The following is a 27,740-nucleotide window of genomic DNA, read 5'->3' on the forward strand; positions in this document are numbered from 1 at the left end:
AATAGTTTTTATTAATTAAAAAAAATGACACACGTTACATTTAAATATCTTTTGATTAAAGCAACAAAATGTTTTAACTAGATTTATCTTCGAAAACCAAAAGGATGCAATGCTACATTTACAATCTTCCAGCAGTCTGAACGCAGGGCAGTTGAACTCCCCGTGCCCCCTCTCACTTGCCCTGACCTGGCTTTGGCGAGCGCTTGTCCCCCTCTCCACATGGAGTTTATAGTGGCCTTGCTTTCTTCAGGCCGATTAGAGGGGGGAAGGAGGTGCAAAACAACCGGAATGATGGCTGTAAACTTCAGACTGTTTACGACTCAGGACTGGTCACTCACCTCCGAGTGAACCCACCTAAACAGAGAGATGGCTCGACCCCAACTTCACCCAGGTTTTTACAGGCCCTGCTTTTTTACGGCCTTTTGGACTCAATCTCGCAGCTCTCAGTTGTTCTTGCCCCTCTCCGCTTACCATTTTATTTCTGTTTTTACTGTTTATCAGTTCAACACCTGGTCCTTACATCAGTTTTGTGGTCGCTCTGTTTTTTAAGAGATGCCATCAGTGATACGGTCTGTTTCCCATAGATACTCTCAAGGCAAAGTTGTAAAGCATGACGGTGTTGCATTATCTGACAATAATTTTATTGTTGGGCTATGTACGTGTGCATTATTTTAAAGATTTTTTAGGGCCTTGCCACGGAAAGTGGTGCATATGCTCCAAAATCCTGTTGTGAAGAATAGCTTCTGTGTTTTCAATACCAAATTGGTCAACAAGACCAAAACTTCTTTGGTCAAGTAGGTTTAACAAAAAGAAACCTTGTTATTGGTAAAAAAGACTAAATTAAAAATGTTTTAAGTGAAAACTAAACTTTAGTTACGAAACACATCAATATCAGTTTAAACAAATGAACCAATCAGAAAAAGCTGAGGGCGGGACATGGTAAAAAAATTCTTTGTTGCACTTCAACTTTCTTGACTAGTGAGGAGTTGCTAAATTATATAAGTTGAATTATCTTAAAATATTTCAACTTTATTTTAATAATTTATAGCAACTCCTGAATAGCCAGAAAGTTGAAATTAGTTATAATTTGAAATTGATTAAACATAAAAAAATTAGAAATTTTTATAGTGTTGTAATTCTTAACTTGTCTGCCACCATGGGGCAGTTTCCAGAACAGGGATTAAATTAGTCCTAGACTAAAATTAATGTAAATGTGTCCAAACTGAAAACAATTTGCACTGACATATCTTAAAATACATCACGGCCCTTTGTTTTGCCTTAAAATTAATGTTAAAATTAATACAAATATAAAGTAATGTTTTTACACTCTAAAAATGTCTGGGTTATTTTTGACCCATAATAGGTAAATATTGGAAAGAAGACGTGCTGGGTTAAAAGTTGACCCAATGCTGTGTTATTTTAACCCAACTGCTGAGTTATTAAACCCCATGGTTGCATAACAACAACCCAACACTGGGTCATTTTTAACCCAGCACGGGATAATTTTTAACCCAGCATGTGTTCTATCCCATTATGGGTCAAAAATAACCCAGTCATTTTTAGAGTGTAGTAAGGCATGTTAGTTAGATCAGTGGTTCTCAAACTGGGGTCCAAGGCCCCCAGGGGGGCCGCGAGATGGTGCCAGGGGGGCCCCAGGTTTATGACATTTTATAAAATACATTCATTTATCATGAATTAAACCTAAAAAAAAATAAGGTTACTAACCAACAGCACTACTTTGTATAACTTAATATGTTATGTTTAATTAAAATGTTACATTTTAGAACAGTTTTTTGTCATAAATTTTCTTTGGGGGGGCCGCGAAGGAATGCACCGTACACAAGGGTGGCCACATGCGGAAAAAGTTTGAGAACCACTGAGTTAGATTTAATAGGATAAGGCCTAGTCCTGGCTTAAACTAATCCCTGTCAGGGAAACCACCCCAATGTCTCATAGTTGACTAATACTGAATTAGTCTCATAATCTAATGACATAATCTTTAAGAACATCAAAGTTTGATTTCAATCATTTATATTAATATTTGACATGACATGGTCATGTAATGTTTACATTATGTGTACAATGATTTAATAAAAAAAAAACAGTAAATCACAAAAACTGGGTTTTACAGGGTCACAAATACCAACTTGCGTTCAGGTTAGATGTATATATGTGTATGTGCGTCTGTGGTGCACATGTGAAGTCTGTCTCATGTTACAGGCCTGTAAAGTGCTATAGCTTAAGAACAGCAGGTGCCGGTTTTGACTTCAACCCCGTGACTTGTGCAGACCCACACACCCACACATATTCACGTACACAAAGTTGCCCGAGTTGCAGTGGACACCAGCCAAGTCCCACACACACACACACACACACACACACACACACACACACACACACACACACACACACACACACACACACACACACACACACACACACACACATGCATCAACGCATACACACACACACACAGTCACCCAGTTCTCATGTGTTCTGCCCTTCCTCTGGCTAGACTGATAATTGATTGCCGGTTTGAAGACGGCCAAAGCGTGAACTCAGCAGTGTCGGACAAAGTGTGTTAAAGTCACAGTCCACTTATAGCGCGTTCGTGTGTGTCGACCACTGTTAACAGCTATGTGTCACACAGTCAGCACAAAGCGAATCCATAAAACACCATTACTCCATTTCAAACGAATTTCTCAGGCGTTTTCATTCACTACGCCGAATATGCTGCAGCATTCCAGCTTGATCCCACAGGAATTCGTAAGTATTTTACGACATGGCTGAATTTGTACAATGTGAAATCGTACGACAACGATGTGATAGTTGAATCAAAGCAAAAATTAATCCCCACTCCTAATCCCGACATCAGCAAATCGCATTAAAGTGTACACATGAGCCTCTTTAGATTTCTTATGAATTGCAATTTATTTATATAGACTTGGCCCAACTTGTGGTTTAAAATAAATATGGAATGGTTACTATGGTTAACAATTTATCTTGTACTATTTTAAACATAACCCAGTCTTGAAAAAGCCCTGATCATGTTGCACAGGCCACCGACATCAATCTGATGCGTTTGTAAAATAGCACCCTTAAATGGTGCCGAATGGTGCGACAGCAGTGAGCTGACTGGCAGAAGACAAGCATTAAAGTTGTTTGACAGAAGTAGGACACGGCATTTGGACACATTAGAGTCATTCCCATGTCCCCCTTTTTTGCCATTTCCTCTCTTTCCTCCCGTTCGCCCTTTCTCTCTCTATCACGCTTTCTCGCTTTCTGGCACACTTTCCAGTCCTCTGTTCGGAGAAGAAAGACCTCCTGCTTTGAGATGCTAATATTATGGCACTCGGTGTATTTCTGTGTGCGTGTTTGTGGATGTCAGCAGAAATTCCGCTGCAGCTCAGCTGACCGGAGTTGGAGAAGTGTTAAAGTTTCATTACAACCGGCCCTGAAGCTGTTCATTTCGGACTACAAAGTGCTACATTACTACATTACATTATATTTCTATACTGTAAACACATTTTCTTTCTCTGAATACTATTAAACAAAACAACATCAAACAGACTCATTTCAAACATCTATGACTTGGGTCCCACGGGTGTTGGTAAAGGTCTGGATTATGTTCTTAAGCTACTCATTTAAAAAAGCTGTCTGTTTGGGTTGCGAGGACTAATATGGTGGGATTATAATCCCATCTGCCCCTGGAAACGTTCCTCGTGGATTGAGCCGCAATTCACACAGCATGGCTCAGTGCGTTTGTGTATCTGCTGATATTTAGCCGTGGAACCATCAGGAAATCTGCTGTATAGTGTTTGGGTTCTGTATATGTACTGTACATGCAGCCACCATCTGGTGGGTATCTTTAGTTTCCATCAGCTCTTTTAACCAGCCGTCGGGGTAAAGATAGAATCAATGATAACTACTCAATTTTCAATCAATTTACGTCGACTTCTTTTGTGGGCAGAGACATTCTTTATTGATTTGTTACACACACACCGATACACCTACAGACACACCTCCACTAAAGTAAATATATCTGAGGGTCAGAAAGGCGGCATGAAGAAATGTTTCTTCAGAGATACATTCTCACATAAATCTGTACAGAATTCAGTTTTTGCATATCAAATTTAAAAATGATGTTTATGCATGCAAACAAAGATGCATGCATATTCCCCCAAAATTCTCTTCACTATGTTTCTTATTATATTATAATAAAGGGAGTGAGATTTTTATGTAATAATACATCTACGCAAGGTCATTTCCACTCAAAATCATCCATTTACTTTCAAATAGGACTGGTTTTATTTGTCTGTTCTGTCTGGACAGACTATATACATGGATTGCTTTCTAGGAGCCACCACCAGACTGTGGTGATATGAAGCCATGCTATGAAAAATCCGTTATGCATGGCTCTTTTACAGAGGATTTCACTGTCTGTTTCAGAGGGGAGCATGCCAAGACTGTTAGTTTGGGATTTAGACTTGCAGTTGCCATCTTGAAATGGTAGAGGAGCGAGAAGAGGTAGATTTAGCTTTGCTAACACTAATGCTTGTGCCAGCATGAAAGCAGTTAGCATTACTGTTAACAAAGGCGGAAACTAAATGCATGCATGCAACTATGCATGTGAGAGAGAGAGAGCGGGAGAGTGCACTGTCTAGGTCAGCTGTGATTGTGTTAGACTGGGGCCATCTCCCATTAATTTGCCACAGACTGGAGCCAAGCTGTAAATGAACCTGACATTAACATGCTAAATCTGCCTGGTCTGGTGGTGCCACTCGAATGGACCATGTCTCCGCCACTCATGCCGCTTAGTGGCCTATGTTCACACCGTCATGTGACCTCAATCCAGCGCTGCAACTCCATTCATCTCTCGAAAGCACAGACGCTGCCGTTATTTTTCATCCTTATGTCGTTTTGAAACCCCTATGCTAGTATTTGTTCAGTAGGGCACACTAAGTAGATTTTATTTTGGAGAACCTTTCTGCAACTCTTGCCATACAAGTGGAAGCTCCACAAAATGACTCTTTATGGTTTCATAAGACTGGAAAAATAGTTCATTGTAGTCTTTTAGTGCTCGAGATTTCCTCCTTTTGGTGCAATTTGTTGAATTTCGTGATTCTTAGCAAATTCCTACACTATAAAAACTACCCAGTCTCACAAAATTATGTACCTATAGTTACGCAATTTTTGTATTCTTTTTCATGATACTGTCACGAATTTCTGCGTTTTTTCGTGATCACGTGATAAAAACCACGAATTTCTGTTTATGTGTCATTGTCACGTATTGGTTACTGAACTGTTTTGTCCAATTTTCTTACCATTGTCGCTTCGGTATAGGGTTAGATTTGGTGTTTGCATTAGGATGTCACTTTAAGAATTGGTTTATACTATTTTTCTGATTTATTTTTTATATTTTCTACATTTTAAAACATTGTCGCCTGGCGTTAAGGTTAGAGTTGGGTTTGGGTAAGGATATCATTTTATGTAAATCTAACCCTAAACCGAAGTGACAATGGTAAGAAAATAGGACAAAACAGTTGAGTTACCAATACGTGACAATGACACATGAACAGAAATTCGTGATACAATCACAAAAAAACACGGAAATTCGTGACAGTATCACGAAAAAGAATAAAAAATTACGTGACTATAGGTACGTAATTTCGTGTGACTGGGCTGATAAAAATGGGCTCATGGTTGGGTAAGATATGGACAAACCCAAGCTTCGTTTTAAATCAACCTAGAACGTGTCGTGGTCCGCACGTAACTTCTGGTAAACTCCGCTAAGAATAAATAACAACAAAGTTCTTTAAAGATACTAGAAACATAGATTACCTAGGAACCCAAAACATTTGTTATTTTCGACGAGGCATTTGTTCAAGAAATCAGTTTAGCAACTAGTCAGACCATTAAAAAATCGAAACCATAAGTAAAGTTCGGATCCAAACATGTATCACGTCAGCGCATGTGCGTCCAATGAAACTGTCTATATGAATAAACCATGGGTTGAAACAACCCAGGATATGTTCATTTAAACCCATCAGTTGGGTTTGTTCTTATTTTACCCAAAACAACGCAGCATTTTGATGTTCCATGTATTTTACAGCGACCGAATTTCTCTTTTTGGGGGCACTATCCCTTTAAAGAACCCATCTGAACCTCTAGGCTTTACTGAGAGCTGCAAAACAAGTCAAAAGCGAGGAAGAGAAGTAAGGAAAGAAGTCTTTGTACTGTTATTCAGATACAACTTTGCAGTTGCTATGGGAGACAGTGGAAAGAGATGAACAGAATATTCTAGTGGAAAGTGCAGCTGCTATAAAGGAATGGTCATCTCTTGCTCTCTCTTTTTTAACAGCTGTACTTTCCAGCAACAAACTCTGCTCTTCTTTTTCCGACCCTGTTCAGGAGACTGCTCGGTGGTTGTGTGGCGGCTCATTGCTGCTATAATCAGGCGTGCTGTTAATAGTAGCTCTCTATTTCAGTCTCTCCTTCCTGCCGCTGTGGAACAAGAGCGCTCAGGCTAATTAAAACCTCCTCACACCCCTGCACCGCATCCCATATGTGTTGTGCTCAGGTTCGGGCAGGTCACCCTCATGAACACGGGCCAGGCATTGTCCCCAACATTCCCAAGCGGTCTTCCACTTTCCATAATGGGCCCAGGTTTCCATAACACTTCCGAATGCTTTCATGACTCTAAAGTTGGTTATGACCAACATATCCCTACAGTATGTGTGTTCTTACTAGACGCCGCATACTGGAAGGATACAACACACATGAGGTGGGGTCGTGTTGTGTCTAATTCCTTATCTTTGCTATTTTTAACCTTCCCTTCCGAAATGGTTTCTGTATTAATAACGCGATTGTTTCTCCATGCGGCAAGCCGGAAGAATGAGGTCATTTATTTGTTTTATTTGATTTTTTTGTTTACCCCAAAGTCGGATGTAAACGGACCATTGATTTCTCAATTTGTGTGTTGACTGCAAGTATTTTGGAGCGATTCCAAAAAGGGATAAAATGGAATGTTAGGAAACACTCAATCTTTTTTTTTAGATTTCCTGCTTACAGGAAATGACTTATCACAAATGGGAGATTAAAACGATTTCTTTTCGCTAGGAGATGTCGGAAATATACTTTTGAAGAGAGATAACAATGAATTCCCGCATTCCTCAGCAAATTAGTGCTATGGGTTAATGTTACACCAAAATTGCATTAGCATTGTCTAAGTGCTTGTCAGCTTTTTTTTAAAGACAGCCGGTTAGAAAACTTTTGCATAATTATAAATCATATCAGCATGCTAGGAGAAAAAGACAAGGCAGATATAGATACGGCAGAGATCATTATAATAGTAATATACAATAAAACCTGAATATTTCCATATCAAACTGAGAATCTACACAAACTCCTGTCTGAACTAGCTAAGTTAACACAGATCATTCACTGACACACACACACACAGACTGAATCAATCACTCTTTTATTTTCCTTCCTCTCTTTTTCCTTCAATTCCTTTCATGAGCTTGTCCCAGCAACCTCATAATCTCCCAGATTGAGTGTGTGTAGGCTTTGAGCATGTTTCCTATTTTGTGTAAGTATGTGTGTTTGTTTTGGCGCTTCTCTCGGATCTTCACATGTACAGGCATGTGCGTTAGACTCTACAGAGACTACAGAAATACCTTGCTGTGTTCCACTGCCCCCAAGTAATACTGTGTGTGTGCACTGAATGTGTGTGACCCCCCTACCAGACCATCTGTCTGAAAACAGCACATGCATGCACATATACATTCACACACACACACACACAGTTATTGATATGTGCTCCGGCTGGCAAAATATGGCCATCACCCAAACTGTCCTCCCATCTCTCTCTCTCTCACGTGAAGAATGAGAGAATCTCTCTCGGACTCTTTCTATCTCACTACAGTTGACTTTATGAGGTCATAAATGCTGGAATTTTTCGGTGAGGCGCTCTGAATATTTTTACGGGCGCGCTCATGACGGCGGCTCTTTTGACAGCGCTGAAAGGCAGTCATTAAAAAGAGAGCGAGAAAAGGAGGCAGAGAGAAAAAAACGAGTCCTGGCTGAAAGAGGCTTCTCTCCTGAGGCGCTTTAAACCGTCAGTGTATTTGAACTTTCCTAGAAACGATTGGCATCTGCAAAGCCAAAAAGCCACCACTGTCTCTTCACTGGGAGAAGATCAGCGACAAGTTGAAAAAAGCTTATAATCGCTGTTATTTAGGGAGGCACATCAAGACAACTTTGACATGTCATTATCATGTTCTAATATTAGCCTTTGAAAATACATAATGTGAGGCTTATTATAAGTAATCATTTTTTTTCTTTGAAAAGTATTTATTCTCTTTATCTTATAATAACATTATTAGTAAGATTATTAGAGGTCTTAGTGAGCTTTTGCCTATGGATGGTTTTAGCAGAAAAAACAACATAAACAACGTTTTTTGTGGCCCAAACTTAACTGCCGGTAGACGTTCGCAAAGTACGAATAACAACAGAGTCTCTCTAGAGTAGGGCTGCATAATGACTAATCGTGACTAATTGTTTGCATAATAAAAGTTTTTGTTTACATAATATATGTGTGTGCTGTGTATAATAATTATGTATATATAAATACACACACATGTGTGTATAATTTTAAGAAAAAATATATTTATATTTTAAATATTTATATATAATATAAATTATATATAAATCTAAAAATGTAAATACACATGTTAATACTTCTTTAATCTCTACATGTGTGTGTATTTATTAATACATAATTATTTTATACAGTACACACACATATATTATGTAAACAAAAACTTTTATTATGCAAACGATTAGTCGCGATTAATCGTTATGCAGCCCTACTCTAGAGTAGATCATTTAAGCAAAATAAATCAAAAGTAAATTACCTCAGTTCAGACCATAGGTAAAACGTATTAAATACTAAACTAAACTAAGCTAACTTTGCTGTGCAAAATTAATGTATACAGTGTTAGATCCTTGAATTGTTGCCTGGCTGTCGAACCTCTTTTCACACAGTACTCGCCATGTCCCCTCTTCTCTATGATTTTTATTTTCGACAATGTATTTGTTCCAATTGTCAGTTTAGCCACTAGGTAGACCGATAAACAAACAAAGAAAGGAAGTAAACTGCGGGCCAAGCATGCAACTGTGCCAACATGTGTGCATCTGATTAAAGCTTCTATACTAATATATATATATATATATATATATATATATATATATATATATATATATATATATATATATATATATATATATATATATATATATATATATATATATATATACAGTGTTGTGCCTGAACGAGTTCATTGAACGAAAGTTCATGTACTAGTTCATATTTTGGGCGAACGTGAACTGAACGTACTGTATTACTGCCTGATGAACGCAAGGTGAACTCGTTCATTCTGGGGCTTGTGAACGGCACGTTCTCTCACTTTAACGTCATTCAGTAGGGTGCCAGATTTCTATAGTCTTCCAGGCAAAAACCAGGCTAAAACACACTGTAAACAGGCCTTAATGTGTAGCGGAAAAAACACCCAATCTGGCAACACTGCCACCAGGCTGCATACGTCATAAAAACAACACTGACTGGACGCTGCTATCCAAATCCCTGCCGCGCCACTCGCATAGTTTAACATTAAATAACATCATATTTGTCTTAAATCGTTAACGATTAACAAAGGCTGCTTACGCATATTCTGGATCTTGAAATAGACTTTGACTAAGCTCACGCTATTTAACGTGCATGTGCGGTGTGCAATACCTGCGAGTTGTCATACACGCAACGCCTCGCAGCGTTTCTCGCCCGGAAAACCCCCTTGAAGCACCTGGCTAGCCTTTCAAGGTATGTGCAAGCAAAATTTAAAAGTAAACCCTGGTTGGATAAGGGTTTAAAGTTGGATATGAAGATGAAATCTGATGCATTTAGCTTCAGTGTTAAAACTGATAAAATAATTCCTGTCTGTGGTTCTATATGGGCTATAATGGCAATATATATTTTTTATATTATGGGGGAAAAGAACTATAAATTAGTTCATTTTTGGAACTGTGAACTAGTTCAAAATTTGGAAATATGAACTATGAACTGAACTAGTTCATTTTAAAATTTGTGAACTGTGAACTGAACTACTTCATGTAGAAAGTGAACTTTCCCAACACTGTGTATATATATATATATATAGATATAGATATAGATATATAGATATAGATATATATAGATATAGATATATCTTAGTATAGATGGTTAAATCAGATGCCCACACACTGTCACCGTTGCACGCCTGGCCTGAAGTTAACTTCCTATCATGTTTATATATTTATAATGTGATGCTTATTATAAGTATTTTTTTTCTTTGAAAAGTATTTATCCTCTTTATCGTATATTAACATTATTAGTTAGACGATAAGAGTCTTTCGTGAGCTTTTTTAGTTATTTATTTATATATAACTCAGGGTTTCCCACAGCACTTTTCAGTTCGGGCGGCCCACCTAAGCTGGGAAACCCTACCACCTTTACTAGGTCGTCCAAACATTTTTTTTGCTGCACAAAAGGCCGTCAAGTGCATCTCGGGGAATAGCGTGGACGCGCTTCACACCGTGAGCGGGCACGTGCGCCACATGGCCGAAATGAGAGAAAGACATGGTCCGTCACTGTCTGGAGGATAACTAGCCGGTTGATAAAACATTTAATTCATTAATAATCTAGTATGTATTTTCTGTCATAGTTTCTGCAAATCGAGTTTTATTTGAGTGTTTTAAAAATAAAAATATTTTCATATATATTTAAAATTATTATAATAACATAGTAATATTTTGTTTTCGTTGGTTCTAAAATGTTCATAAACCATCAGTATTGGTCATTGCTATATTTGTGCACACTTACACTTATTGACAAAACAGATTTTAACAAGAGATTTGAAAGCTTGCTGTTGGTTAGACATGAGGTAAGACATGCAAAAGAAAGCAACAGTTATGAACACACACACGCATGCACACACATACACACACACATAGATCAATAAGCTTCCATTAGAGTCCAGCCTAAGAGATTTCAACAACTTTTGAAAAACACTGAAATGTGATTATCTTGCTCTTAGATGCTTTTAACTTTGAGAGTAAATGAGTCATAGTTTTATCTCTCTCTCTGGGTTTCTCTCTTTCCTCCCCATGTCCCTGAGGGCTCTCTCTCTCTCTCCTCCCTCCCCACCGTCATTCTTTATCTTTATCTATATATATATATATATATATATATATATATATATATATTTATATATATCCCTCACTCTCTCTTTCCCTGAGATTAACTTCTCTGCTCTTCACCGGGTGCATGGGCATGTTCCAACTTTGAATAAAGTTTGTTTTGCAGATATAAGCGTTGCAGGAGCATTTGTATGTAGACTATAGTAAGCTCTGGGATGGCAGTGGTAAAAAAATCAGGACGTGTGCCATCTTTCCTGAACTGTGGACTTGCCCCCATGCGTCCGAGGGGAACGGGATCTACTCTGTTCCCACACAAGCTGTTGCCAAAGTAAATTTGGAAGAGGAAGTGGAACCCTATCCCTCCTTTTTGGTGTGACCAAGTTTAGACAACACCAGGTCTATGTGTGTGCGTCGCTTGTTGAATATGCAAGCGCGCAGCTGCATCGAACACTTTTGATGTGTTCCTGTGTGTGCAGCTGCGTTGTGTGCTGTTCTGCGGTTGTTAGTGTGTACTTGCTAGTGTGTATGCGAGTCCTCGCTGGACCGTACGTGTGTGTTTGTAGGAGATGGTCTTTATTTAGAGCCGTCGCTTTGCCTTATTGTGGTGTACTTGCGAGTGTTGTGTGGCGTTGTTATGTCTGGAGTCAACGGACTGTTCTTGGAAGCCTAACCTCAACACATACACCACAGACGCTAATGATAGTAATGACAGGCCTCAGGTCTTTTGCTGAGACCTTTGTCCAACTGTGTACAGCAGAAAGACTGTTACCCGCCATGCAATCTGAGGGCTAAAAATAGCTCAGACTATGATCTGTTGACATATTGTTATTTTAGGTGATACAAATGCTTGGGATAGGTCATAATGGTTGGTTGTTGAGTGATGTTGTCTTTGATCTTGTCGATAATCTTTAAATATAGGAGACAGACAGATAGATAGATAGGTAGGTAGGCAGGCAGGTAGATAAGTGAGTATGTTAGTAAGAAAGTAAGTGTTTTAGTGTCATATTTTCATCTTTATTCTTATTTGAAACCAGATTTTTATGGGAACAGAAACCGCCAGAACAGTAAACAAGCGTGATTTCACACAATGTAATCGCAAGAGTCACAACATGATAGGCTGAACATCTGATAGTCTGGGAAAGTGAGAAAAATGCTTTAAACATCTGCACATGTGTGTTCATCTATGTTGGCATAGTAAGGGAGGTGTTTTGTCTAGCAGGGTGGTGTACAGACACTACATTCATAATGAGCTGGGTACTCGCCCAGAGTGCATGTCTCACCACTCGACACATGAGAGAGAGAGAGACCCATTCATTTCACAGTTTCACTTTACACCTCACCTCCCAAAATTCCACTCTGGATTTCTCTGCGGACAACACTTATTTTTCACCAATCCAAATGTTTCCTTCACAAAAAGACTTGAATTGGTGATGCTTAGCAGCATTATAGGAACCCGTAATGTTTCACATGTTCATATAGAAGTTGTTCTGCCTATTGAACCACCGTATTGTATATGCAAGTCATCATTTTTGCACAGTCCTATGTGGCACATACTTCAAAGTGCAAAGAACATTCACGCCTAGGAGCGGCAACGTTTTTGAAGGTAATCGATCAGCGAAAATCAATCGGAACCGATGCCGATTGTGACATTGTGGGTCGTGTTGCAGTCTGACACCTGTAGTTTGGAAAGTCACACATACCCTGGTAGACTGAGGGTTTTTGTGGTCACTGCCTGGTGAGAAATATGATAGCCCATTTGAAGATAGCAAGAGACACAGGGAGTGAGAGAGAGAGCGAGCGCTCTGCTAGTTTTACAGGAAGTTCCTCCCTTCCGGCTGAGGCCTGTAGCTCAGCTCAAGGGGAGGCCATGTTCAGGTCAGAGAGTGGGTGGAGTATCTCTAAAACTCTTTGACGCTCACAAGTAAAAAACTGGTTTGCTCTTGTCTTTTCGCTTTTACACTATGGGTACAGGTTAGTACACAGTGTACTTAAACCAGTCTCATGGTTAAATAGCAATCAAACATGTCTGTGGAGAACTGAATCGCCACAGGAGCATATTAGCAAAAACTAGATCTGAATTTGTTTTAGGCATCAACATTAACTTTTTTTTTTAATATAATTCTAAATTGTATAAAACTCGGTAGGTGTCTCACCCCTAAGGTGACATTGGAGTAAAAAAAATCTTAAGTTTAGTTTCATGTGCTCACCTGAAACTTTCATGTGCTCACGTGAAACTTTCATGTGCTCACGTAACTTTCATGTGCTCACGCAAACCTTCATGTGCAGAATTTTTTTTAAGTTTAGTTTCGCGTGCCCAATTGAAACTATCGCGTAGTCACTTGAAACTATCGTGCGCGCACGTGAAACTTTCGCTTTCACGTGAGCGTGCGATAGTTTCACGTGACCACGCGATAGTTTAACGTGCTCGCACGAAAGTTTCAGGTGAGCACGCGAAACTAAATTTAAAAAAATATTCTGCACATGAAAGTTTCACGTGAGCACATGAAAGTTTCAGGTGAGCACATGAAATTTTTACGTGAGCACATGAAAGTTTCACGTGAGCACATGAAACTAAACTTTATTTAATTTTTGCTCCATGTCACCTTAGGGGCTCCGTATAAAACACATAAAATACAAATATTTTTTTAAAACCAAAATTAACAGAAAACCAATCTTGTTCATTCAAATAATAATAATAATAATAATTACTGTAAATATTATAAATAAATAAATATTATTGCTATTATTATTATTATTAAAAAAAATTTTTAGTGTTCCTCTGGAACAGTTGGTAGAGCATTGATGATGAAAACTTTTTCCATGTTTAAGTGCTATAATTGGGTCCCCAGTGCTAGAAAATGTGAAAAAGATCAACCCAGTAACTTACTTTTCTGCAAGCATGTGAAAAATAAGGTAATTCAAAATTTGGCTCCCCTTGTGATGTCAGAAGGGGATAATACCGCCCCTTAATCTGCACTTTCCAACCACTGCACTGCCATTTAGTGCAGAGATCAGCTAATTTGCATTTTAAAGGACACACCCAAAGCGGCACATTTTTGCTCTCACCTACAAAGTGACAATTTTAACATGTTATCATAAATTATCTATATGATATTTTGAGCTAGAACTTCACATACGTACTCTGGAGACACCAAAGATTTATTTGACGTCTTTAAAAAGACGTTCCCCTTTAAATATAACTTTCTTAAACAATAACGTCTTTAAACAAATCGCTGCTTAATCATCGCTGTAAACTGCTGCTTGTTTTGCAAGAACACCCTTTAGTACCCAGTAAAATCCCTGTCACGCTCAGCTTATTGCTTTATGGACGTCTGTAATATCCCTAGAGTCCTAAGGACAATGTTTACATTGCCAGCGTCACAACAGGAAGTTTCTGTCAGTTATCGCGTTTGCGATTTAGGACGTGATTGCTTGTTTAGGAGGGAAATCCTGCAATCCGTGCCACGGGAAACACGGGACTAGACGGGGGGCGGCATTAAGAGGACGGAGACGCGGGGAAAGTGATTTTGCAACACTTGTTTAGTAGGTTAATTGTGTGTAATGTGGCAAGAAGTAAACGTTCGTGTGGGTGTTCAGCCCTTTGAAACACGATTCCTTTGTTGTCCCTCCAGCATGCGACGAAAACCCTAGAGCGTATTAACGAAACCGCACACGAACCTTTCCTCTATTTTCACACCAACATGCAAGGCAACTTGTGTGTGCCAACAGTTCGCCCCCGCCCTTCCTTAGACACCTGCAGTTCCAAACAGCTTTGCAGAAACTTGTCTGTCCTGTGTAAAGTTACTCATTTTTCTATTGCATGTGTGTGTGTGTGTGGGTCACACATTTTCAGTCAGGCCGCACTGTCCAACCATGCCAAAGATAGCATGATGAGAAATAGGTGTGAGATTCCTCAGGAAGACAAAAAAAGAGAGATTGTATATTTGTGCATTTTTAAAAGCTGAGCTCATATCTATGTATGTCTCTCGCATGCAGCAAAGTCCTATTTTTTATTGAGAGGTGTGATTTCCTGTCTGCTTGTCTTAGAGAGCTTCGGATGACTGTAGCATCCTTTCTGTCCCTTACTAACACACTTGTGCTCGCTGCACAGGCGGGTATGTGCAGACACATTTTTATGCAAGAATGAAATTGGGTGCGGCGCTTGAAGTCACCTTATTGCAACTCATTTCCAATAGCCTGCACAGTTTACATGACATCAGCGGATAAGTTAAGATTACAGCATGAAAAATTACAAAACTATGAATCATGCACATAAGTGTATTACTTTATTTTTATTTATATTAAATGGGACATTTAAATAAAGCCCTTTATCTACATTTGCTCCCCGTCAGACAAACAAATAAAGGAAGCAACGACTGTCAATTCGTGAGACTGACAGACGAGGGACTGATATACAGTATTAAGTTATACAAAGAAAAGGAAGTTGAATGTGATTAAAAAAAATATTCAGATCTCTCATTTAGTCTAACTATGTTAGTGTTATCTGACTGCCCATTGTTCACAGATGTTTTGGTCTTTTAAGGACGCCTAGAATTAATGCAACAGAAAATCCATTAAATGCATTACAGAAGAAATAATTTATTGCATTTGGCATTGAAGCTATACATCAGATCATTTCATTCAGGATTTTTATGTTTTGCTCCAAAATGCTCTTATACAGGCATCGGTTGGACTAATGAAAATTTCAGGCTCTAATCGGAAAACCATTTCAAACTGATCTGGCTCTTCCCACACCCTTCAAATGGATCTTACGCTTTCCTTTCTAAAACTTTTGATGCACTTGTATGCTGAACCCCCCGTCGCCTCTAGATTAGGGCGCCATTAAGTCGAAAATCTGATCCATAAACAAACACAGGCACGTGGCGAGTGGCTGCATTTGGGATCAGATAATCACGCTCTTGCTGAAAGTTCACCACACCCAAACAGACCGAATGAGGTCATACATGATGCAATCGTCCGTGTATGCAAACATCGCTGGGCCGATTCCACGCACAGCCTGTTCTTTTCGCTCCGAGACCCGAAAGTAATTGTTTTCTCAGCTGCATTTCTTGAACAACGTATGAAATCTCTGCGATAGATAGATTTTGTGTCTCTAGTTGTTGCATGGACCAATTCAGCGTTCTCATCTGATGATTGGTTAACTTTGTTAGACACCATGCAACCCAGTTGGAAGCAACTTACCCCCGCTGGGCCAGTTAGGGCACCAGACTGGGTGACTGCAGTGGAAACATGCTGTAATTTATTTGATTGTGCTTCTCTTATTTTGTGCTTTTCAGTTTGATTTTAGGTTGAAAAGAAATGGTCAAATGCAACATTATATTTCGTCTTCTCATGCAGAATATCAATGTGTATGTCTGAATGCTTACATGGCGACGTAAAGCAAATACAAGCATGCATTGCACAGTCAATGTATTAAGCATTTAAACGATACACTGTACTTGTGTCATAGTGTGTACCAATTCCCAAAGCCCTGTATCCGATTTGGATACATAGACTGTTAAAGAGACTGCCTCGTGTACTCGGTTAGCACTCAGTAGGCTAAATTTAACCTTCACAGTTTTAGTCTCCAACTTTTGTAGTCAGATACCTTTGCATTGCACCTGTCTCCATGTGGTTCACGGTTCTGTCTGAGGTGATAGACGCCCTCTGGCTCGACACTCATTTGATCTGTCCGACTGCTTTCATCGATCCTGCTATTACTGTACTGTACTATATATCCGTAGGGCTTCAGAACCGACGCTGCAGTATGACTAGAAAAACATGAGATGTAACAAATCAGAATGCTTATGAGTTCATGTGGGTTTTTTATTAGATCTGGGCAATACTCATCTTTTTCTCTCTTTCACTTTCATCTCTCTAGGCGTCTGATCCCATTCCTGCCAAGAAGTCCAAACATGATGACTTACCAGCACAGTCGCCCTCAGGAGACAAAGACAAGCAACCCGATTGGCTACGATCCCTCTCTGCGTCGGCCAATAAGGTTACAAAGTTTTCCTTTCGAGTGATTAGAGCGTACAGAGTTCATATGATTATATATTAATATATATTTATTAATAATGCATGAGCCTGTTTGCCAAGTTGGCATTTGGCCTTTTCGATAAGGATTTTTGGAGCCAGGCAACTTCTTTCTCGCCACAAAGAATCAGGTTCTTGCGAAACGAGATCTTGACCCAAAATAACTGATGGTGTTCTTCTCAAAAATCAATTTTCCTAAAAATGAAAGCGCCTGGAAATAGTCTAGCTCAGCTTCCTAAGACACAGCGACCTCCCGCATGATGATCGGTCATTATTTAAGCTTGCATTGAATTTATCCCTTTTAAAGGTGCAGTGTGTAATCTTTAGAAGGATCTATTGACAGAAATGCAAAATAATAAACAGGGGTGTATAAAGACCTTTTTATAATGAACCATTATGTTTTTATTACCTTAGAATGAGACGTTTTTATCTGCATACATAGAGGGTCCCTTTACGTGGAAGTTGCCATTTTGTACCGCCATGTTTCTACAGAAGCCCTTAACGGACAAACTTTTTTTACTAAGCTGTCTCCGACGATGACGTTTTCGGGTGACGGCTACCGTAGCTTCTCTATGCGTTTCAAAAGCGAGGGGTGAGCAGTGGACTGAGCATTTGAGCACTAGATGCTGCTAAAATTTACACACTGCACCTTTAAATTAGTATTTTCTATTCTTTATGTGCAGATATCCTTCTGTTCTTTGTTTGTATAATTTCTTAAATTTATCTATTAACCACCATCTCTCTTGTGTGCTGCAGGGGCTCAATTGCATTCAGCCCAGGCAGAGACCCTCAGCATTCAGGCCATGGTCCCCGAATATCTCTGTTAGCGACAAGGAGGGAATTGGCAGAACTGCTAACATGTTACGTGACAGGTACGCAAAAATGGTCGTTTTACTCCAACTGTACAATGTGGCATATATACATATAAGAATAGGGTGAGCATAAGAAAGGGTGTGTATATGTTCATAGATGTGTGAATGTGAGTGTGTGCATAAAACCAGTTTTTTATTCACGCTTGGTTGTGGTTAAGGGATTCTGCATACGGTTTAAATCTTCAGCAAAGAGAATGATGCAAGCTTATTGGCTGTTGTTTGCTTAGATGTATGTGGTTTTAACCATGCCCTCATAACTGGAGAGGGTTTGAGTGAATCACCTCATCAAGGTCCCGATCGGTGGTTTCTGTGAAACCGCTCGAAAACAGTCGTTGTTCTCTCCCCACCCTTTCGTTTGCGGGCAAAACTAAAGAGATGCTTTTTCCTGTCAACCTGCCATTTGGTTTGGATTATTCTCAATCATTCGTACTTTTTAAGATGAGGGGTGTTAGGTAACGCCATTACACAAGCACAGTAACACAGGAGGCCAAAAACTGTTCTTTTGTGGTGCTTTAAAAAGCATAGTTACCTAAAAATGAAAATTCAGGTTACTCAACCTGTATGACTTTATTATTGGCAACAATGAGTTTTTACATAACGTCCTGTTTATACAGTGAACATGGAGACTGTGGCTGTCGAGCTTTAAAATAATAACAAAAACCAACATTAAAGTATTATTTAGTGCATATACATTACAATGTGATAGCTTTGTGTGAGCGACATATGTGGAAGATGAGAAAATAACTTTTCAGTCCATCCAGAAAACCGCGTTTATGCGGTCGCACGATTCAATGCATAATCGTCCAAAGTTCACATATTTATGCGGTGGCTGTATTTTTTAAATACGCTGCACTTTCGCCGCATAACTTGCAGATTTCTGCTTGCAAAATATGCGGGGCCTGCATGATTTCATAATCATTGCATTTTCGTAGCAAAAAGTCATATATATCTTAACAGAAATTGGAAAAAGTTGCATTTACTTCACACATGCGCAGCCATGTCCCCTGTTGTCATGGGAATGCTAGAAATTGACGTAATTACGTGAACATCAATGAAAAGCTGCAAAAGCTGCAAAAATTGTGCAAGTTTACACATTTTTTGCAAGTTCAGGTAATTTCATCGCATAAAATTGCATAAATGTCCCGCATATTCCATCGCATTTTCCAAGAAAACGTGCCGCAAGATCAAGGATTTTTGCCCGCAACATCACAAAAAAACTCTGCGTTTTTCTGGAAGGACTGATATACATTACAATATGTTTGCTGTGTGAGCGACAGAACGAAATGTGGAAGATGAAGATGAGAAAATTACTTTTCAGTCCATCCAGAAAACCGCGTTTATGCGGTCGCACGATTCAATTCATAATCGTCCAAAGTTCACATATTTATGCTGCAAAATATCCGGGGCTTGCATGATTTCATAATCCCCGCATTTATGTTGCAAAAAGTAATATATATTTTAGCAGAAATTGGAAAAAGTTGCATTTACTTCACACATGCACATTCCCGTTATCATGGGAATGTTAGGAAGTGATGTAATTACGCGACGTGAACATCAATGAAAAGCTGCATGTTCACGCAGTTTTTGCAAGTTCCCGCAATTTTGGCAAGTTCCCGCAATTTCATCTCATAAGATTGCATAAATAATATTCCATCGCATTTTTTTAAGAAAACGTGCCGCAAGATCAAAGATTTTTGTCCGCAACAATCACAAAGTTTTTCTGGAAGGACTGACTGTTAATTTAAAACCACTGCTCCACAACAAATTGTTGGATTGTGTAAAATACGTACAAACCCAACAGTTGGTTTAAATGAACCCAGAAAATGTCCATAATTTACCTAGCCATGCTGTGAAACAACCCAGCATTTTACAGTGCATGAATCATTTGTGAACTACCACGAATAATGGTCATAATCACATATCTTGGTCCGCTCCCTCAGCTTCTACAACTACAAGAGTCTGGAGAGCGCTGTGGCCCCCAACGTAGCTCTGACCCCCCTTCAGAAAGGGGGGCAGGCATCACCTTCCACCCCCAGCACCTCACACCCTCACGCTGCAGAATGTGAAAGCGCCAGCCGCGGGAGAAAGAGGAGGCTGACGGGCGAAACCCACCCCAGCCCGCAACCCTGCCCCTCGGCCACTGCCATCAAACCCCTGCCACCGCAGGAGGAGCGAGAGTCTGACGTGGAGGTGGAAGTAGAGAGCCGTGAAGAATGTGAGTATAGTAACTTTTCCAACTTGCCCAAATTATTAATGGAAAGCTCAGGATACAAAACAAGATGGAGTTACGGCATCTACGTAATATTAGCATAATGACGTGAATGTAGGTGTTGAAACTACATGATAGTGACAAAATCACTTACTAACTCAACTCCTGTCATGGTCATGTAAAGCCAGCAATCTCAATAACATGCTACGCACAAGGATATGAGAGGATATGAGGATATGAGATCAGTACATAGCCGGAAGTTCATTTGCCTATAAACAGCCTCTTGTTTAAAGTATGATTTAGATAGCTTTACGGCTCATTTATATTGAAACATTTATATACACTTCACCAAACATATGAACCGCACATTTGCTTTTTAAACAAGAAAACATGTTTCTTTCAACAAGAAAAATGATGATGCTCTCGTTAAACAGAAGTTAAACCCAGACTATTCAGTAATTGCATATATTTTCATGTTTTTAAAGTGCATGTTAAAGGGGGAACTGATACATATGATTATGCATCTGATTAAAATACATTAAGATTTAATTCGCACTTCATTTTGCACACAGTTCATTATCAGTCAACCTTGAGCGCTCTGGAAAGCCGTGGATTAGAATTCTTTAAGCTCTCATGTGAATGCGGCAGGAAATCAATGACAATTTGTCATTACTAATTCTTTACGGCTCATTTTAAAGCGCGCTTTACAGGTGCTTGAAAGAAAGCTCTGATCCTACTGCTGCTGAAATACAAACCAATGAGGCTTATCTGGTCCGGCCCTCTATTCGAACCCTCACCACTTACACTTTCTCTCCTCCTTTTTTTCTTTTTTTAGTCACATCATCACTTTCATCTCTCTCATCTCCATCCTTTACATCCTCGAGCTCTGCTAAAGACCTGAGCTCTCCTTCCGGCCCCGGAGCCACTGTCCCAGCGGTTGTGACACCGGCCACCTGTGTCCCCGAGGGCCCCATGGTATCCGCAGCGGAGGTACACGGCATGACCAACCTGGAATCAGAGCTGGAGACGCTGAGGCAGGCGCTGGACAACGGCCTGGACTCGAAAGAGTCAAAGGAAAAGTTTCTGCATGAGATTGTGAAGATGAGGGTCAAACAGGAAGAAAAACTAGGATCCGCCCTACAGGCCAAAAGAAGTCTCCAACAGGTACAAACACTGTTTTTTTATTTTCGGATAACCTAGGTGTAAACAGGGTGATCATCAATGTTCTTTTATTACCTCTCCACAGGAGTTGGAATTTCTGCGCGTCGCCAAAAAGGAGAAGCTCCGCGAGGCGACCGAGGCAAAAAGAAACCTGCGAAAGGAAATCGAGCGGCTGCGCGCCGAAAGCGAGAGGAAGATGAGGGAGGCAAACGAGTCTCGTATACGGCTAAAGAGAGAGCTGGAGCAGGCCAGACAGCTACGAGTGTGTGACAAAGGCTGTGAGGCCGGACGCCTGCGAGCCAAATACTCTGCACAGGTTAGTTCAGGCACATTTACATAGAAATGATGTAGGTTGAATTCTCAGTTGTGTATGGTAAAGCATTGCGTTAGTTGCGCAAGTCACAGGTTTCATTCTAAGGGAACAAACAAACTGATAAAAAAATACAAAAGGGTTAATTGCAAAATTTGTTGCAAAATTATATTACAAAATCCATGAACCAAACAAAACACTTAACCAACGGTTTATCCATGGTGACTTATAATGTACAGAATGTGGCTTTGAATATGTAAGCATTTGACAAATTGAGAGCACTCTATAGCGCTTTCGCTAAGACGCATGCAACATGACACCCCACCCTTACACATTGAGCCGAACTCTCAGACTGGGTGTGTCCCTGCAAGTCTGATGTGAGATACGTTTCATTTCTCAGAAGGAAATTGGGTTACTTCCTTTCAGGGACGTGTGCTTCAGACTAAACAAGACGAGAGAGACAGCACTGTGATGTTTGTCTGGCAGTGTCTGTGTGTGTGCATCACTGTTGAGGAAGCTACTATGAAACTGTAGCTTCCTGAACTACAGACTGATTGTTATGTAAAAGATTCACTAGAGTCAAGTGTGGAAAAGTACATTGCTACATACTAAACTGAAACGTAATATTTCAGCAACTATAACTTAAAAAAAAATAGTATAGATAATATAGTTCATTTAAAAAAAATCTGAGCAAATATAAGATTTATGTTACACATTTATATTTATGCATTTGCCATGCGCTTTAATCCAAATCAACTTAAAGGGACATTTAACTTTTTTTGAAAATATGCTCATTTTCCAGCTCCCCTAGAGTTAAACGTTTGATTTTTACCATTTTTAATCCATTCAGCTGATCTCCGGGTCTGGCACTAGCATTTTAGCGTAGCTTAGCACAATCCATTGAATCTGATTAGACCATTAGCATCGTGCTAAAAACAAAACCAATGAGTTCGATATTTTTCCTATTAAACTTCACTTTTCTGTAGTTACATCGTGTACTAAGACTGACGGAAAATTAAAAGTTGCGATTTTCTAGCCAGATATGGCTAGGAACTATACTCTTAAACTCGCGTAATAATCAAGGACTTTGCTGCTGTAACATGGCTGCAGCAGGCGTAGTGATATTATGCACTGCCCGAAAATAATCCCCTTGGTTACTTTCAATAGCAGGGGATTATTTTCGGGCACTGCGTAATATCATTGTGGCTGCTGCCACCATGTTACATCAGCAAAGTCCTTGATTATTACGCCAGTTTGAGAGTATAGTTCCTAGACATATCTGCCTAGAAAATCACAACTTTTAATTTTCTGCCGGTCTTAGTACACAGTGTTACTACAGAAGAGTCAAGTTTTAAAAAGGAAAACTATAGAAACTTTTTGGATAATTTTTAGCGTGATGCTAATGGTCTAATCAGATTCAATGAATTATGCTAAGCTTTGCTAAAAGTGCTAGCGCCAGACCCCGGAGATCAACTAAATGGATTCCAAAATGGTAAGAATCAAATGTTTAACTGTAGGGGAGCTTGAAAATGAGCATATTTCAAAAAAAAGTGGAATGTCCTTTTAAAGTGCAGGGAAGGTATACGTATGTGTGTATTTCTTTGCAACACTCTACTGAACTACAAGAATATAATAAGGTGTAAGCAATAAAAACTCATTTATACATGGCCATCTTGTTAATGTCATGTTTATATGCTGCGTTTTCAGATTGAGGACCTGCAGGTAAAGCTGCAGCACGCAGAGGCAGACCGAGAGCAGCTCAGAGCCGATCTGATGCAGGAGCGGGATGCGCGGGAACACCTGGAGCGAGTGGTCAAGGAGCTGCAAGAGCAACTCTGGTCCAAAAGCCCCAGCAAGAACGGCACAGAAGCACCATCTCCGGTCGGCAAAGACTCCAACAACTAATCCTCTCTGTCTCTTGACTCCACCCAATCCACATCAACACCGCCCTGATTGACAGCACCTGCCGCCCAATCACGTCAACTAGCAAGCGGGCGACGCCCCGCCCCACCTGCTCCCAGCCTGTGCAAAATTGACGCAAATCGGAGCTGGAACTTTTGTTGAGGGAATTCAGACTTGAGACACAAAATAGTGAGCACTGCATCAAGCCTCCATCCGCAAATGAGTAGGAAAACAAAATGCGAAACGTCGATTTGGAGAGAGGATAAAGCCAATAGCACAAAAGCTAACGGTGCCTGCAACTGAATATGTTTTCAAATGAAGACTTTTCTATGAGAAATTGATGATGACTATGAGAAATTTTACACACAGCGAATCTTTATAGCATGCCGTCTGCCCCGATGTCGATGTCAGAGAGAAAAAGACTCCCGATTCCGTTCATTTCCTCACTTGCCTTGGGGGAAGTACGATGAAATTCACTTTGTTATAAGCTATTTCAGAGACTTCTTAGTGAGTGTGTATGAGACAAAACAAAAACTTCTGCAAGCTATCAGAGCCTCAAATTAATCCCTCTTTTGTCATGTTCATGTAAAAAGAAATGAATCTCTTTTATGTCATGCTGGTTTAAAGAAGCCATTGTTAGACATGGAGACAAATAATTCGACACATACACAGACAGACGCTTCGCATTGTTAGGGAGATACTGGGCAGGAGAGCGCTGAAGGGCTGTGGAGAGCTTGAAGTTCGGCTTTTTCGAAAGGGGGAGAGATATTTGTAGTGTTACGATCAATCAAGCACTTTCATTAAATGTTAAACAAATTCTCTTCCTCGAGCTGTAGTGTGTGCAAACACGACGGCACAGATACGCCATGTGCATCCGTCAAAACCAGGAGGTGGATCGCAGGAATGTGCACTTGGTAATGGGTTTGGTGTCTGTGTGGAGGTTTTGTGGCACACGCATACAGTACAGCGCTTCTCTGTGGGCAGAGGTGCAGAGATTTGGCCCAGCTCACCGTCGTGGGCGGCCATTTTAGGAAGAAAATCAAAACGCAAAAAATGATTTGGCTTCTCGGGCTGGAGGTGTCAATTTTATCAGAACCACACAAAATTGTTCTTTTTAAGTAAGTTATAATATGTAAATATGAAAATGTTTTTCTTTTCGCTTTGTTTTTTACTTTACAATAATGAATCGCACTTTGTCGTTACAAAAATACTGTCTAAACGCATTACGCTCCCACACTCTCCCACGCATTTATCTCTAAAGAGAGTTTAGTATTCCTAAGTATAAAATTGAAATAAACCTTTTTGTTAATTGTATGCAGTTTTAAGAAATGCAATGTAATCGTGTTTAAGACAAAGAATTGTAAATAAAACCGCAAGAATTTTAAAGAATAAAGGTTCTACCTGCTTGCTTGCTGAAACGTGGATAGATACGTGGACTGAACTGTCCGCTCAATTCGACTCAACATTTATCATAGTTATCCATATACGAGTATAATCGTTGCTAAAGTGTTATTGTTACTGATCTGGATTCCTATGTGTTTTGAACGGTTCAGAATCAAATTTAAAACCGCTCAGAACGAACGGGCGTCAGACACGCATCAGTAAAGGGAGTCTAAAAACAATGCAGGTGCTTCTCTCGGCTAAAAAATGTTGTGCTGTGAGCGTATTTCTCAAGACAAGAATGGATGAATGAACGAAGTTTAGATGGTTTAATAAATGTTTAAGCGCTCACACACTTAGCTGAGATAGACATATATTTTATACGTGATTTATATACATTGGGTACAATGCAATCAGAATGTATGTAACGTTTTGGCTCTTTCATTTCGTTGTTCTTGTTGTTATAACAGATGGTTTTTCAGATTATGTGAATATTTTATTGCTTGTCTTATGTTCCTTCTTTCAATAGCAAGCTTATGTAATTTCTTTCATATGCATGGAATTTAAAGAAAAAGATCAAGTCTGCCATTCATATATTCATTATTGGGCATTAAAACTCTATATGTAATTTTTTTTTAAATTGTGTTATGCAATATAAAGCTATTTTAATCTTGTTTTTAATACAAATGAAACAAAACCCACTTATAACAATACATTTTACTATAAGAGCTCTTAACAATCTTAAATGCAAACATACACGTTTTATGGGCTAAATACAAACCATATGTGCATATGCAATGCTGGACACCCTCAAGTGCCTGTTTTTGGGCCCTTGGGGTTCCAGAGGAGGAACGATTATTACACCAGCCTGTTTCCATGCTGACCCGCTTCAGACAGTGGTCAGGTTGCAAGGACAGGCCGGCCCATTTGCACTCTCATGCGAGGGGGAATGTTTGGCGCCATTTGGCTCACCCCGTTTTGCCAGAATGAACTTGACTATCATTGCTTAAGGGCAAGCCGCAGCTTATTTGATAGGTTTTAATGCCAGTTTGTCAGTATTCCTTTGATGTTTTCTTCGAAAAGAAATGAAAAATGCATAGCAGAATTTAATGCTCCAATTGCCACTGGTAAAAAAGAATTAAAATCTTATACTAAGATAGCTTTTAATGTACGTCAATAAATAAACACTTCTCTGTTTTTAAAGAATAAACAAAATATATTTAAGAGAAGGTTACTTTTGCTATAGATATAAAAAGAGGCGTTGAAATGATATGGTTATCATTTCGGCAAAGATATTAAACAGGGGTCTAGGGAAAGCCCAGCATCTTAAACAATAGTAGCAAGAAGCTGTGCATTTTTACAGACCAAAAAAATAAATAAAAACGAGTAAAAAATTCTTTCAGATAAGATTGTTTTGTAGTTGTTTTTACACACAAATTGGTGTAGTTTACTTTGTGCAGTTTTTTATGAAAAAGGGAGACATTGTTCACCAGACGCTCCTTCGCTCCCGACAAAATGTGGATTTTTTCTAAAATAAAACAAGCCATTTTTGCTAACAAATACAGCAATAACAACATAACATCACTAATAAATGAGCAGGATTAGCCAGTTTGATAGTAGTAAAGTACAAAGTCACCAATGTATATAGCTGGTTTCTTTTGTTTTATAAAAATTTTATCATAAATGTATATTGTGTTTCTTTTTCTTTCTTCAGAATAAGAAATCCCTTACCTAAAAGTTGTTATATTTTACGTTGTTTTTAAAAACAAAAAGATAGAAATGTTTATAAAACAATTATTTGAAAAGTTGTATTCCCAACGCAAACATATTCAGTACTTTATTCTGCCTTTTTTTTTTTACAAAAAATGATAACAATGTCAATAGAATCATAATGGTAAAAACCTTTCTTTTTTAAATTTTTTACGTTCAACTAAATATCAAATACACCAATTCTGGTTGAATCAAACATCTGCATTCTTGTTTTAACAATCTGTTCTTTTTTCCATCCCGATATATATCTTCTTAGCCCTTCACTGCTGCTATTACAATATGCTATAAACTTTGCAACTCTTGAAATTATTTTTATGTAAGAGATTAATGTATGCTTTCTTCTACTGATGCCGCTTATACAGTTTGATCTGGCCAATTTCTCCCTCTTAGACTTTCCCTCCCTCTTTACATGGACTATAATGTAAGATAGACAGCTCTATGAGATTAGAGTTGAAAGTAGTTTGGCTTATATACTGCAGTGTCAGGATGTACAGTGTATAGACCCATAATCAAAAATAAAGTTGTTTGTCCAGATGTTGTGCGTCATTTCGTTTTTGGTGGAACAGACAAAAAATTATAAGCAAGTAATAGAATGCTTGTGTGCATTCGATGATTTAAGTTTTTCTCTCTTTCAATCCTGTTGAGACAATCTGTACTAGGCAAAGATCTTTGCATAAGAGGTAAATGAATGAACTCAGATCAAACATTTAAATGTATTTTTTTATGCAGTGTTGGGTCAAAAAGGGACAAACCCAGCCATTTGGTTAAATTAACCCCAAAAATTTTTATATTTTACCCAACAACCCAACATTTTGGGGGTGATACAACCCAGCATACACTCTAAAAATGGCTGGGTTATTTTTAA

At 39.1% G+C, this 27,740-nt stretch overlaps 1 protein-coding gene across 1 annotated transcript in view; it reads left to right on the top strand.

Annotated features, from left to right (window-relative positions):
• Window positions 1–27,409, top strand: part of skia (v-ski avian sarcoma viral oncogene homolog a) — a 69,670-nt gene extending 42,261 nt beyond the window's left edge. The window contains exons 3-8 of the mRNA XM_055167589.2: window positions 17,117–17,236; window positions 18,028–18,143; window positions 20,084–20,358; window positions 21,188–21,516; window positions 21,599–21,829; window positions 23,531–27,409. Coding sequence (XP_055023564.2) covers window positions 17,117–17,236; window positions 18,028–18,143; window positions 20,084–20,358; window positions 21,188–21,516; window positions 21,599–21,829; window positions 23,531–23,728 — 1,269 coding nt within the window. The 3' untranslated portion in view covers window positions 23,729–27,409. The remainder of the gene's footprint in view (window positions 1–17,116; window positions 17,237–18,027; window positions 18,144–20,083; window positions 20,359–21,187; window positions 21,517–21,598; window positions 21,830–23,530) is intronic.
• The last annotated feature ends 331 nt before the right edge of the window (window positions 27,410–27,740 follow it).

Source organism: Misgurnus anguillicaudatus, chromosome 5 (assembly GCF_027580225.2).
Source record: "Misgurnus anguillicaudatus chromosome 5, ASM2758022v2, whole genome shotgun sequence".
In the NCBI taxonomy this organism is placed as follows: Eukaryota; Metazoa; Chordata; class Actinopteri; order Cypriniformes; family Cobitidae; genus Misgurnus; species Misgurnus anguillicaudatus.